The following is a 14,755-nucleotide window of genomic DNA, read 5'->3' on the forward strand; positions in this document are numbered from 1 at the left end:
AATATAAAACCTCTCTCTTTTTTTAAACACAGATTACATACTGCAATGGTATTTTGGATATAATGGGTTAAATAAAATTCACTGGACAGCACTGGTCCATACTTCTTTCCAAAGACCTCTCAATGAAACAGGTATCATTAAGACCTAAACCAGAAAGCAATATTTTCTAAGAATTTGTTGTATTCTACATACATTATTTATGCAGCGCTATGTAGTAACCATATTTGGAGGGGGAGAAAATGGGGATAAAAAGTTTTGAGAGATACAGCACTTATGTAATTAACAAATACACAAAATAGAACATTGTAGCATTCTCCAAGGATGATAAAAGATGTTTCTATCTCATTACAAGTAAATGAGACTTTGAGTAAGTCATACTGAAGAGAAAGTATGACTTTCCACTAGGGTTATATGTCACTTCCTGAGGTGGAAAAGTAAAAATATTCCTATTCTTAATTACATACAGGGATATCAAAGTCACCAGAAGATGCCCATAAGGCACTATGAACTTCTCAAAAAATCTGTGTATTTGTAGTTATTTTTTAAAAATCACTTACGGTAACATCCTTTTAATATAGAGTTAATACTTAATCTGATTTTGACTAAAATGGTAACAGATATGCAGTAAGAGGAAACATCAATTTTAAAAATAAGAATAACTTTAGAAAATAGTCTGGCAGTCCCACAAAACGTTAAACATAAGGTTTCCATATGACCCAGCAATTCCACTCCTAAATATATAACCAAGAGAAATAAAAACACATATCCACACAAAAATGTGTACATGAATGTTCATAGTAGCATTATGTGTAATAGCTAGAAAGTGGAAATAATGCAGATGTTCATCAACTGATGAATGGATAAACAAAATGTGGTATATCCATTCAGCCATAAGAAGGAATGAAGTACTGACATTCATTCTTGTTACAACATGGATGAACCTTGAAAACATTATACTACCTGAAAGAAACAGTCACGAAAGATCACAAATTGCATAATTCCATTTATATGAAACTTACAGACTAGGCAAATCTGAACAGACAGAAAGTGGCTGCCTGGGGTGGGGACAGTTGGGAAATGGAGAGTGTCTGCTATAATAATGAGTTTATTTTGGGGGTGATGAAAATGTTCCAAGATTGATTGTAGTGATGGCTACACAACTATTTGAATACGCTAAAAACCACTTTAAATGGGTGAATTGTACCATATGTGAATTACATCTCAACGAAGCTGTTGGAAACCGCAGCCAGAAATGTAAGAAAAAAAAGGATTATAGGGATTTGTCAAGCACCAAATTGCGTTTTGTCTGGATTTTGTAACTCTGTGATATAAGTTCTGTATCTGTGACTTTTTTCTCATCCTAAATATTCATGTTAGTAAAAATTTTTTTCAGCACATTTTTGCACCAAGTAGGTACATTTACTGAAAATCATAAGTTGTACATTTAAAAGGCTGGTTTTTATGGCATGTGAGTTATCTCAATAAAGATATTAAATTTTTCTCATTAAAGAAAGGATCACATGAGATGGCCTTAAAACAATCACAGAACTAACACTTACACCCTGGAGCACTTAATAGTCCCTCAGAATATGAAACCCACCAAGACAGCACACACTTAGACACTGAATGACTCTGTGAAAAGCCCCCAAATAATTACCATCTCAGTAAAGCAAATGCTCAAGTTCAGAAACAAGCCACGGGAATTTCAAGATCTCAGTATAAAAATGTACAGAGGAACAACATAAAAAACACTTGACTACTTTCTCTTAAAAGCTAAACTCTTGATTCAGAAGCAGAACGGAAGCATTAAAAAATAGACAAACAACTATTAAACCCTTAAAGCCGAAGATAAGTCTTCTACCAAAAATCTCAGGAGTGTATGTGGGTTCAATACACACACTTTACGCAGACTGAGAACTTCGGGGACAGCTGGTATCTAAGACAATGAAGCTTCCCCCCCCCCCACCATTTTAAATAATAAAACGTGATGGGTTCCACTCCACAGCCCACCCCATCCCCCACTACCACCACCAGCAGGTGGAGGGAAAGGATACTACAGGATGACAGCTTTGTATAACGCTTTGGACTTTATATGTAAGAACGCAGGTGGTCTCCTCTCAGGAGGGGGTAAAGAGATTTGTGGACAAGCTGAAATTAAGGGGTATCCTTTGCCAGGAAGAGGGCACACCGTGAGCCACATCTTCAATCAGCTATATCCAGAGTAAAATACAGGCCGGTGGAAGCACTGTTAGCATCACCAGGATGGCCTCTCTCGCCGGGGGTGGTTTTTTTCAACGGAGAAGTTGACTCCTGTAGTTTGGACACTGGGGCAGGAGTAAAGCGGGAGTCGGGAAACCAGAAAAAATGCCTTTAAGTGGAGGCGCCTCAGGCCTCGCTGAGGAAGTTCCGAGCCCCACTCGACAGCCGCACGCTAACACCTCCTTCCCCCCGCCCTCCTGCCCACGGTGCCAGACGTCGGTACCGGAGCGAGGGCCGGAATCTGCACCGCTGCCGGGGAGGGGGCCGGGGCCGCGCCGGCCGGCCGCATACGCACGCCTCCTCCGCACTCGCCGCGCCCGGCCTCCCCGCCGCGCCGCCCCAGCCCCTCGCACGCGCGCCGGGCCGGCTCCGCGGGGCAGGCCTAGGCCGCGCCGGCCGTGCCCCGGCACCCCGCTCCCCGGCGGAGGCGGAGCAGGCCCGACACAAACTTCCCAGCCCGTTAGCACCGGCGTCACCGACCGGCCGGCCGCCGGCGCCATTCCCCCGCGGCCCGGAGGCGGCTCCCGCCCCACTCCCCACACTCGGAGTGCCGGCGGCGAGCTGCCGAGGCCCACGGCCCCCACCCCTCCAGTGCCCCCGAGTTTACCTCCAAGTCACGGCCTTTGTTCTTGAAATTCTTGAGCCGTTGGTTGTCCAGTTTTTCGTTGTCCGCCATGGCCGGGCCGGTGACTCCTTCCCCCGCCCGGGCCCCGCGGGATCCACCCCAACCACCGCGCCGCACCGACACTCCCAGGAACCGGGCCGCTGCCTGAGCTGCTGTGCCCGCCGCGCCGCCGCTTCCTTCCTCCTCTCACCTGCCTCCACCGCGGCCCTCTCCTCTTCTCCCCGCCCGCCCCCCCACCCCGCCCTAACCCGCGCGACAGCAGAAGCTCCGGCAAAGACAACTGCGGGGCCGGGCAGCGGCAACGGCGGCGGAATGTGCTGCCGGCTAAGAGGGGGAGGCAGCCTCGATCTAGGCCCCCGGTTCCGCGGCCACGCCCATCGTCGCCAGCCCAGCTCGCTGATTGGCCAACCGGGTGCGCTCGACCAATCAGAAGGGGAGATGGAGAGCGGGGGCGGAAAGAGCGAACGGAAAGGGGAAGCAGGCGACGCTGGGAGGAATGGGCTGGGTACCCCGGGCTGGGAGGGGTGCGGCGGGGGCAGGGCAGGGAGGGACCACGTGCCTCCGGAGAGAAGGGGAGGAAGCGGAAGAAAAGTAGACTTGAGGGGAGGCCGGGAAGGGGAAGGAGAGGCCCGGGGAACGGGGCGGGCATGAGTTGGTTTGTTCCAGTTGTCAGGGCAGCCCGAGACGTCGGAGGTCCAGGGTTGAAGCCGAGTTGAAGTCACGTGCTTTTCTCCGCCGGTGCGTCTTCTTTTCCAAGGCATTCTTTGCACGATGCGCTCGCTTTGTAGGGAGTAGAGATGCGCTTCGACTCTATCTAGGGTCGGGAACCCCTAGCTCCATTCCTCGGCAGGGGTTTCCTGTCGTTTGAGGACCGGGTCTTGGGGCCAGGACTGGCAGGGGTGACCTGCGTTCGGGAGGCGCAGCGGAAAGCGAGAGGGACGGTGGGTGGAGAAGGAAAGGAACCCATTAGACGAATCCGATTCACCCTCTCTGACCAAGTGACCGCAACAGGTAGGAACTTGGGAGCAGCCCATGATCCTGTGATTATACCACTTCCTAGGTAATTCGTCTTAGAAAGTTAAGCTATTTGGCCACAAAGCACTAGCATAGAGGGCGGGGCCCGTGGCACCTGACACAGTAATGTAAGATTGCTGCTCTGTTGAGAAAGGAAATGAATTCTAAGGATATCGTTTACCAGGAACATCATTTTACCAGAGGCAGAAATAACACAAACGAGAGCGCACTCAAAAATTTCAGAAGAGGAGAAAATCGGTTTTAAATCTATTTAAATACCAACTAATAGCACCGCAAATGTGAAGGGATATGTGAAGTAGTCAGCATCAACTCAGGTCAGAAGCAAGGAATAGAGACTTTGGGAGTGTTTAAATATGGCGAGGTAGGGGGGAAAGACCCTGATACAATCTCCTTCGGAAACTTTGACCCCTGGTCCTTTTTGGTATTTTTTTTTTTTTTTTTTTTAGAAGAAGAGCATGCAGAAACTAACGTTTAAAATGCAATTGTTTTTTAAGGAAACACTTTTAAAGTCAAATTTCTAAAATAAAGGAAGAAGACATTGGGTTAAACCAGTACAAACGACTGAGTTCCCTTTGAAGGAGGGGAAATGGAGAGAAGATGTTGTAATGTAGCAGGGAAAGGTAAAAATGTAGCAGCAGAGTTGATTCCTTTAAAGTCCTCAGAACTTTGTATACTTTCACCTGGGCTATGACAAACAAGCTGTGCCTGAAAATAATTCACACTGAAGTTAACTTGAATGTAAATTCAGTGCAGATCCTAAAATACAAGTGAAGTTCATTATAAATTATTATTCCCCAAAGACTCATTCAATTGAAGTAACATTGTATTTCTGTGCTGGAACACTGATGTTTTCAGAATAATCTTAGAGTAAGAAAAATTCAGTTGAAAAGCTGGAATACGTGTGTGTTTTCCACCACCATGGATTTTGTCATGCAGGGTTCAGGAAAAAAAAAATTACTGACAAATTCTCACCCTATGATTAGAAGTTATCCTGTTAATATGCATGTGTAAATTAATATTTTGTACTTCTTGGAATAAATGTCATGATAACTTTCTTGTTGAAGTTTATGGAATTGTTTGCTCTTGTATGTCTTCATGTCTCCCAGCTACAACTGGTTGTCTCTGGTGATTAATCAGCAACCTGAAGTTCTTTCTGCAGAATATTCCTTTAAAAAGGGCATAATCACAGTTACCAACTGAGAGATATGCAATAAAAATAGGAAATAACCATAACTTGCAATTTTATATATGGTAGTTTGCTTTGATCAAGGGGCACATACCATTTTTAGTCAAACGATCAATTTCTTTCTATCGGTACCAGTTAATCTTATATGTTCGTTAATCTGATGTGAATTTGTGTGTGGGGGGGAGCTGGCTGGTATGGGGATCCAAACCCTTGACCATGGTATTACAAGGCTGTGCTCTAAACAGCTGAGCTAACCAGCCAGCCCCAGGAAATAACCACAACTTGTAATTTTATTTGTTTAATATCTGACTAAGGTCTACCTTCTCTAGACAGTAATCTCTCTGAAATCAAAGCCCATATTTATTTTGTACAATACTCTATACTTTCCATAGAGTAAAAAGGTACTTCAAAAAGTTCATGGAAAAATAGAATTAAAAGATAATGCAAATCTTCTGTGAACTTTTTGAAGACCCCTCATCAGAACTCAGTGACTATTTGTCATATGTAAGACCTGAATCTAAGCTTATTTAAGTGTACAGTTGGACCTCCCTATTCATGAGTTCTGCATCTGTGGATTCAACCAACCACAGATTGAGAATATTTGAAAAATAGAATTGTGTCTGTACTGAACATGTATTGTACAGAACTTTTTTCTTGTCATGATTCCCTAAACAATACAGTATAACAACTATTTACATAGCATTTACTTTGTATTAGATATAAGCAATCTAGAGATGATTTAAAGTATATGGGAGGATGTACATAGATTATATGTGAATACTATGTCATTTTGTATCAGGGACTTGACCATCTGCAGATTTTGGTATCCATGAGAGGTCCTGAAACCAACCCCTGTGGCTACTGAGGGACAACTGTATGGCCCTGAAGTTGAAAAATAAGCTAACACTTGATAAAAATATGGATTGAGTTGTTATTGCTTCTAAATTACACTGAGTTCCTTCTAAGAATTCTTGACTCGGTATCATACTCATTTGGGGGTTAAAGTTCAGAGACTAAATCAGACATACATTTCAGGACAAAACCCCCTACGTGTTTAAAAGTAGTGTAGTATACTTTGCTGTGACAAAGTTGTCCTTAATTATAATTTTTCAGTAATCTGTTTACTGACCTAACTTTTTCACTTGAAATTGTCTCTACTCATTTGTCAACAAGTTTACATGTTTATTGTCTGTCTGTACTTTCAGCACTTCCCAAACAAAAGATACATAAAATATCAAAAGGGAAAAGAAGTTCTTCAGGAAGTTTGTAATAGCGCTAAATGCAGATTGCCAACCTAATTGGCAAGATATGGTAGATCTCACTGGTTAGGAGGTTTCAGAAATTTAATTTGCAGAACTAAGGAAGTAGTAAAGTGCAGAATCATTAACACCATTTCAACATTATCTTACTTTGGGCTATTACAACAGATTACCATACAGTGGATGACTTAAACAACAAACATTAATTTCTCATGGTTCTGGAGGATGTGAAGTCCAATGTTAAGGTGCTGGCTGATCTGGTGTCTGGTGAGGGCCTGCTTCCTGGTTTGCAGATGGCTGTCTTCTGGTATTCTTATATGGTGGAGAGCAGCCACAGAGGGCAAGCTCTCTTGTCCCTTCTTATAAGGACACTGTATTAGTCAGGGTTCTCCAGAAAGGCAGAACCAATAGGATATGTATACAGATATACGAAAGGGGATTTATTATGGGAATTGGTTCATGCAATCGTGAAGGCTGAGGAGTCCCATGATAGGCCATCTGCAAACTGGATGCCAGTAGCATGGCTCTGTTCAAGTCCAGGAGCCTCAGAACCAGGGAAGCAAATGGTGTGATTTTCAGTCCAAGGCCAAAGGCCTGAAAGCCAGGGGTGCCACTGGTGTAAGTCCTAGAATGCAAAGGCTAAGAGTATTGAGTTCAGATGTCCATGGAAAGGAGAGAAGAGTGTATCCTGGCTCCAGCAGAAACAGAGCAAGTGATTTGCCTTTTTCTACATTTTTGTTCTTTCTAGGCCTCCAGTGGACTGGATGGTGCCTGCCTATATTGAGGGTGGATCTTTTCCACCCCATCCACTCAGGCTTACATGCTAATCTCTCCTGGAAACACTCTCATAGACATACCCCAAAATAATGCTTTACCAGGTTTCTATGTATTCCTTAATCTAATAAGTTGACACCTAAAATTAACCAACACAGGCAGTAATCCCATTCATGAGAGTTCCACCCTCATGACTAATTACCTCCCAAAGGCATCACCTCAATACCATCACATTGGGGGTTAGGATCTCAACATGAATTTTGGGGGGACACAAACATTCAGTTTATTACAAATTTAAGAAAGATGCTTTTTGTGTGTATGAAATATAGTTATTATAGCCAAAAATTATAAAACCTGTATATGAGACCTGTTTTTAAGTAGACTTATCTAATGTTAGGTAACATAATATTCTGACTTGTTATTACTTTTGGTATTGGAAAAGTCTAAAATATTATGGAGATACTTGTTTTCAATGTGTCATGAAATTCTCCTCTTAGAGTCATTTCTGAATAAAGAAATTTGCTCTGCAGCAGAGATTTGTAAGGGGCTTTGTGAAGGTTTACACGGGGTTTTAGTTCGTCAAATGTAACTTAAGAATAATTATAATTGTATATTATTTTATTTAAGCAGTTTGGACTATTCTCATGATATACATTTAATCATAGATTGCGAAATCTCTTTATAATATGGATTTATGGTTTCTGTTACTGTTTGAGCAATACCTTGTATTATGTGTGATTTCTTGACCAAAATGCTGGGTAGTGTTTGCTGAAAAAAGAAGAAATTTTTTATGTTGCTAAATCTTACGAAAATGTAATTTGTGTTTGTAACAGTTGGGCTCGTTTTCTGTTTTTTGGGTTTTTGTTTGAGTTTTTTTTGAGAGAAAAACATTGAACCTTTGCTAATATACCTTTATTTTTCTCTGGGAAAAAAAATTGATCAGGTATTAGGGGACTCCTTCATTCCTTCTATTTCCAGACTTTTCTGACTTCTAACTTGAGGAGCTTGGAGAAAACTATTTTGACTTAAGAACCTGAATGGTAAAAGACGATAAATTAAAAGGCTAGCCATTGATATTAATTTGATTGAGGGAGATGAATCACCTAGTTTTTCTTTAGCTTAGATTTTTTAAACTTAATTTTGTCTGTTTAATTGAAGAAAAACTTAGAATTATAGGCCTGACCTCTGCCTTTAATACCTCTTACTTCAGGCAAGCTCTTGACCCCTATCTTTTATTATTTTTTAACTTTTTATTTTTAAATAATTATAGATTCATAGGAGTTGCAAAAAACTAAAATGTACAAGGAGGTCCCACATCCCCTTCACTCAGCCTCCCCCAAGGGTAGCATCTTATATAACTAGAGTACACTGTCAAAACAAAGAAATTGTTATTAATATAATCCACAGAAGTTATTTAGAGGTGAAAGAAGACATTGGAATGTAAAGAATATTTTAAAGTATCAGGAGGAGCCCATATACTTGAACCTCTTATAACCTAACACTTTATGGGAAAAAATTTTATAATGACAGTAATAATAATTTTTACCAAATATTGAACATCAGTCGGCCTGGTTAGTACTTGGATGGGAGACTGCCTGGGCATAACAGCTGCTATACACTTTAAAAAAGAAACAAACAAATGTTGAACACCCATCATATTTTAGGTCTAGGTGTTTTATCTACCTGAGGAATTTTATTGTTATCATTGTTATTTGTATTTCTATTATGAACAGATAACACCTATTGAGCACTTGTGTAGCAGGCAGTCTTCTAAGCTGACTCACTTAATCCTCACCACAACCCTATGAGGTAGGTGTAATTACTTTACAAATGAGAAAATTGAAGCACAGAGAGGTTTAGTAATTTGCCCAAAATCACATAGTAAGTGGTAGAGCTGGCATTTAAAATAGCCTGACACCAGGGCCAGCACTCCTAATTACCATGAAGGTTTATAAACTTCAGTGTTCAAAGTAAACTTTTGAGGCAAGTATTATTATTTCCATTTTCTGTATGAGGAACCTGAGGTTCATAAAGGCTAAGTAACTTTCTCAAGAACCTGCACAACTAACTTCTGCAGCCCTAGTTTGATTCCAAGCCTACCTAGCTGCAAAACCCCCAATGTTTCTAGCTGACTGTTCTGCTCAGCTGGACCTCTAAAGAGGTCTAGTTTTGAAATGCCTACAGGAATGGGTCTCAAACTTCAGAGTGCATTGCAATCACCTAGAAGGCTTTAAACCCAGATTGTTGGGCTTTGTCCCTAGGGTTTCTGTTTCAGTAGGTCTGGGATAGCCCCTGAAGATTTGAATTTCTAACAGGAGCTCACGTGATGCTGATGATGTTCCAGTTCCTGGAACATAACAGAACTACTAGATCTGGCCTAACAGAGCTCATTATAAGATGGTTGCAGCCTTGAAATAAGGGTAATAGATCATATGTCATGCAACATTTCAAAGTAATGCATATATAAAATCATGGTTATAGATCTCTTACTCAAAAAACGTACCAAATAATTAGTGTTTCAAGGACAGAATTTTAGAAGTCAGTAATATCTAGTTCCATATTACTTTCTGAATAGATTTATGCAGTATTTTTCTGGATCTCTTTCTGCCTACTTTTTCTCTTGTGTTTTCTCAAATATCATTTTCTTTATGATATTCTTCGTAAAGATTGGCTCCTATTGAAATCTATTGTATTCTGAGTTCCTTGATGTGAGCTTAAATTTCATGTACAGTACTCTGCCACTGCCTTCCCTAGCTGCTTAAAGGTCAGGCCTGTTCCAGTTTTTGAGCCAATTCCAGATATGGGTTGAATGTTTGTCCCTTTCAAAGCTCATGTGGAAGATTGATTCCCAGTGTGGCAGTGTTGATAGATGAGGCCTTTAAGAAGTGATTGGATCGCGAGGACTATGTTCTCATGAATGGGTTAATCCATTCATAGAACAATAAGTTAATGGTTTAATGGGTCATTATGGGTGTGAAGTGATGGCTTTATAAGGAGAGCACATGAAAATGCTCTTGCCAGTCTCACCATGTGATGTTTTGCTATACTGCGGGACTCTAGGGAGTCTCCACCAAGAAGAAGGCCCTCACCAGATGTGCCCCCTGGACCTCGTACTTCCCGGCCTCCCAAGCTGTGAGAAATAAATTTCATTTTCTTATAAATTACCCACATTCAGGTATTCTGTTATGTGTAACAGACTAATACAATTCCCAAAGAGGCAGAATGTTTTTCCATTAACTATTCTTTCTCTCTTCCTAAATTCCAGCCTATTTGACAGACATTCTGGTTTCTCTTTACTAACCTCCTTCTCAGGGCCCTGCCCCCACAGACCCAGTCAGGAGTGGGGTCTCCTGCCACATCTGAAATGACCTCTTGGAACCATCTCTCATACCAACAAACAAAACAGAATTGCAAAGTTAGCTTCTCTATTTTTAATTACCCTGTTCAGGGGAATTCCTTTGCAATCAAAACAACAGGAGAAAAAACCCTGTTGATTTTTAATCCTTTCTCATTTCTACTAATGGTACTACTCAGTTTCTTGGGCTGATAACATTAAGTATCTTTTATTCTTCATCCTTTTCTCCTGTATCCCACATACAGTTAGTGCCAAATTGTATTGAATAAATAGGAGGTCTTCATGGAGTTGCTCACATTTGCCTCTTCTCCATCCCCAGTGCTACCATCCTTTGCCCTGTTCAAGAATTGTTTCATATTCATGATGTCTTAGAATTGGAAGAAAGCATAGATGTTATCTAGTTCAATCTATTTTTGCTTGAAATCTCATTTCAACATCCCCACAAAGTGGTTTTCCAGCCTCAATATTTCTTGAGTCATAGCCCATTCAGTCTTCAGAGGATACTGTTAGAAAGTTTGTCTTGTCAGACACACATGTATATATAATATAATAATTTAAAAGAAAAAGTCATTGTAATATTTAAGGTAAAAGCCATTAAGCGCAAATGCATTAGTAGAGATTTTTTTGCATTTGTGAAAATGGCAGATTTATACCTTCAGTCATATCTTACACCTTGATTATAGATTCTGTTTTGAAATTTGAGAATAATAGTGCTAATCAAACTAGTGAAAATTAATTCTCATGAATATAAGTGGCTTTAATAACCTGAATGAAGACAAACTGATGCCTTAGAAGAGATGACTGCTTTGGATGATCATATATAAGTAGAACACTGATGGGGTTTTTTTGTTGTTTTTCTCTATTGCTGAGCATAGATTATATGTGACATATGGTACCATGTATACACACATAATTATAATTCTGGATCATGAATTTAAAAATAGTATAAGATTGAATTTTTATTTTTATTTTTTTGCATCTGGCCAGTACAGTTATTAAACCCTGGACCTTGGTGTTATCAGCCTCATGCTCTAACCAACTGAGCTAATTGGCCAGCCCCCAAGATTGAACACTTTTAAGGCACAGAAATTAGTCTTGAAATACATACCTCATAGGATTTATCAGCTTTCTATTTATAGTCTGTCACCATGTTATACAAAACCTTAAAGTCTCATGGAGAACTTCTCAAATAGAATTTCAACAGATTCTCTAGATGCCTATGAAGTCAAAGGTCTATAGCTCCTGGTGTGCCATCTTGACCTAGTTACTACTAGTTACCTTACAATGGACTTCGGAAAAATCGTTAACAACAAATTTTTGAATGTTTTTCTCACTCCTTCCCCACTCTGCTGAATTTTGGAAACACTTTTCCTTTCACCTACATGTTTATCCCAACTCTCTCATTAGGGCCTGTTAAAGGTTGCTGTCCATATAAGTAATGAGAAGCAGAGCCTGGTAAGTGTTAGACCATCTTATTTACAGCTTGCTAGATATAAGAATGTCTTGTACTCTTGCTTTTTGGCTTCAACCCTAAGATCTGCCTAATCAAACCTTGGTGTTCTGTGTGGCAGAACATAAGCTACCATGCTGATCCCAAATTAGACTTACCCGGTTTTTAGTTCTACTTATAAATAGAAGCATCAGAGGAAACATTTAACTTGTAGACAGATCAAGTCAACTAACGACTAGTAATATTACTATTTGTTTAATTCAAGGATATCATAGAACTATTTAGAGCACTAGAAAAATATCAATGCCCAGATGACCTAGAAGAGCTACTTAATTTCTAGAGATAAGAAATACTTGTTAAAGTTTTATATTTTTGTTCTTATTTTTTCCTTATACTTCTACTTGCCATATGAGAAGAGAAAAAAATTACCCCGCATTTATCAGTCTCAATAGTCACTAACATGGAAAATTCTTTAAAATAGTAATTAAATTTTGCCTTAGAAACCTTGTTGAAGAGTCATACATCTCTGTCTCCTCATTGCATGTCTGACAGTCCTCTTGGAGGCACTCTTATGACACGTGAAATTATCTAAAGGGTACTTCGGGAAAATGCTAATGCTCAACATGCTTAAACTAGCTCATCATAGGAATTATTATTTATTTTTAAATGCACATTTTCATCCACATTTATTATTTTTATTATTTTGGTGGCTGTCTGGTACAGGGAACTGAACCCTTGACCTTGGTGTTACAAGGCTGCGCTCTAACCAATAGAGCTAACTGGCCAGTCCCCATAAACATACTTTTAATTGTCCTTGCTACATTACCCAAAATAATAAAAAGGAAGAGAGAGAGAAAGATAAACCATGTGTATATTTTCACCCACCCAACCATATTCAACCACTTACTGTAGTGTACATCTTACCCTATATAGTATAATATATAGTATAGTGTAGCATATATCTTAATGTATAGTCAAGACTGGATTTATGAACATGTGACCCTTCACATAGGGCACCATTCTTGGCTTAATGCTCTAGTGTCACCACCTTGAAGTTCTTAGTTTTTAAACAAGGGGCTCCACATTTTCATTTTGTACCATTGCAAATTATGTATTCTGCCATGTATGTAGTGTAGTGTATTCTTCTAACGCCTTACTCACCCACAATTCTTTTCTGGCATGTGTTCCTTCAAATTTTTTTAAAAAAATACCTATATAATATTTCTATTTTAAATGTAATAAGTAATGTAAATGTAAATGGGATCGTATTATATATACCATTCTGCAACCTTTTTTTCCCATTTAATATACTAAGGACATTGCTGCTTGTTAATTTATCTCATACTTTGTGATGACTCAAGAATGTTCTCTTGTAAGGATAAACCATAATTTATTTAATCAGTCTCCTACTAATAAATACATATTGTCTCCTGTTCTTTGCTGTGAGTACCTTTGTGCACTTGTATCCACTATTTTCTTAGAATACATTTCTAGAAGTGGAATTGTTGAGTCAAAGAGTTTGAACATTTTAAAATGTAATACGTACTACCCGACTGCTCCTCAGAAAGATCATACTAGATAATACCAATCTAAATCCCATCAACAGTGTGCAAGCATGATTGTTGCCCCACATGCTGAGCATAATAACACAATTTCATCTCCGCCAATCTGATAGTGCTTGCTATTTCTAATGGCTTTAGCCAGCATTATTAGCCTACTAGGATATCATTGATTTTGCTTATATGGAATGGCAGTATATTGAATTAAACATTAATGCACCTATAAAAGTGGGTACTTTTTAAGTCGTGGTTTTGTATTGGTCTTCCTAGCCAAACATTAGACACTCTAATCCCCCAAATTTTCGTTTAAACTTAGGTTTTTGCTTTCCACATGTAATATTCAGGGACCCTGTAAGTGCTCAAAGATTTCCTCAGGGACACTGACCTTTATTTCTTTCTGCTCTTATCTCCCACCCCCAACTATTAAGAAAAAATTGTTTTGATCAAGCATGGGTTAGAGTTAAAAAAAATTATTTTGAAATAATTTCAGACTTTCATTAAAGTGAAACAGAGTAAGGCTAGGCCTGTGAACCAAACTGACCCCATTTTCCTTGCAGAGGACACTTTGTTACTTTTCCACTCTCCAGTCTGAAGCTCCTATGACAAATGATTACCTAATGGCCCGCCCTGATAAAATAGACTGAGATAAGAGAGGAAACAGATATTCACTGAGTTGCAAAGCCCCTCCCCCAAGCTTGTTTACCATAATTGTAAAAATTAAGTTACAGATTAACCTTAAGACCCTTTAGGAATTCCCACATGCGCACAAAGCTGCACAAAGCTTCAAGGTGAGGACTACAATGACCCTCCTAGGGTGACGATGATGACCACCACCACCATCTTGGACCTACTGAGCATGCACCAATGATGCAACCTGGAAGAACAGAATGGACCACCTCCAGTGATGCTGACCTGTACCCCTTAACTCCTTTCCCTATAAAAGACCCTGAACAGCTTCCCTCGGTGGGCTAGCTTTACTGTAGCTACCCCACCTTATGCATAGGTCTATCTCCTCTTTTAATAAAGCATTGCTTGCTTTACTGCTGGGTACATTGCTCATTTCTGTGACTTTTAAACCCAAGAGCCTCATTCAGTCACCACCCAAAATTGGAAAGCTTTGGGCACCAGAGAAGACTCCAGCTGTAAGAGACAAGTGGCCACTGGGACTGTTTTGCTCCCATGTCTCTGCTGCTGGTCTCTCCTGGAGTCCCCAGCCTAAATTCTGACAAGGCAATGCTTTATTCTCTTTTACT

At 40.1% G+C, this 14,755-nt stretch overlaps 1 protein-coding gene and 1 long non-coding RNA gene across 2 annotated transcripts in view; one reads left to right on the forward strand and one right to left on the reverse strand.

Moving 5' to 3' along the window:
- Positions 1–3,111, reverse strand: part of KPNA4 (karyopherin subunit alpha 4) — a 50,452-nt gene extending 47,341 nt beyond the window's left edge. Inside the window, exon 1 of the mRNA XM_063088431.1 lies at positions 2,867–3,111. Within this exon, the coding sequence (XP_062944501.1) occupies positions 2,867–2,935 (69 nt within the window). The 5' untranslated portion in view covers positions 2,936–3,111. The remainder of the gene's footprint in view (positions 1–2,866) is intronic.
- A 352-nt stretch (positions 3,112–3,463) lies between these two features.
- On the forward strand, positions 3,464–14,503 carry LOC134362403 (uncharacterized). Its single transcript, XR_010021623.1, has 3 exons — positions 3,464–3,622; positions 11,901–11,948; positions 14,243–14,503. It is a non-coding gene; the product is annotated as an uncharacterized LOC134362403 (long non-coding RNA).
- Positions 14,504–14,755: the final 252 nt, after the last annotated feature.

The sequence above is a fragment of the Cynocephalus volans genome, chromosome 1 (assembly GCF_027409185.1).
Source record: "Cynocephalus volans isolate mCynVol1 chromosome 1, mCynVol1.pri, whole genome shotgun sequence".
In the NCBI taxonomy this organism is placed as follows: Eukaryota; Metazoa; Chordata; class Mammalia; order Dermoptera; family Cynocephalidae; genus Cynocephalus; species Cynocephalus volans.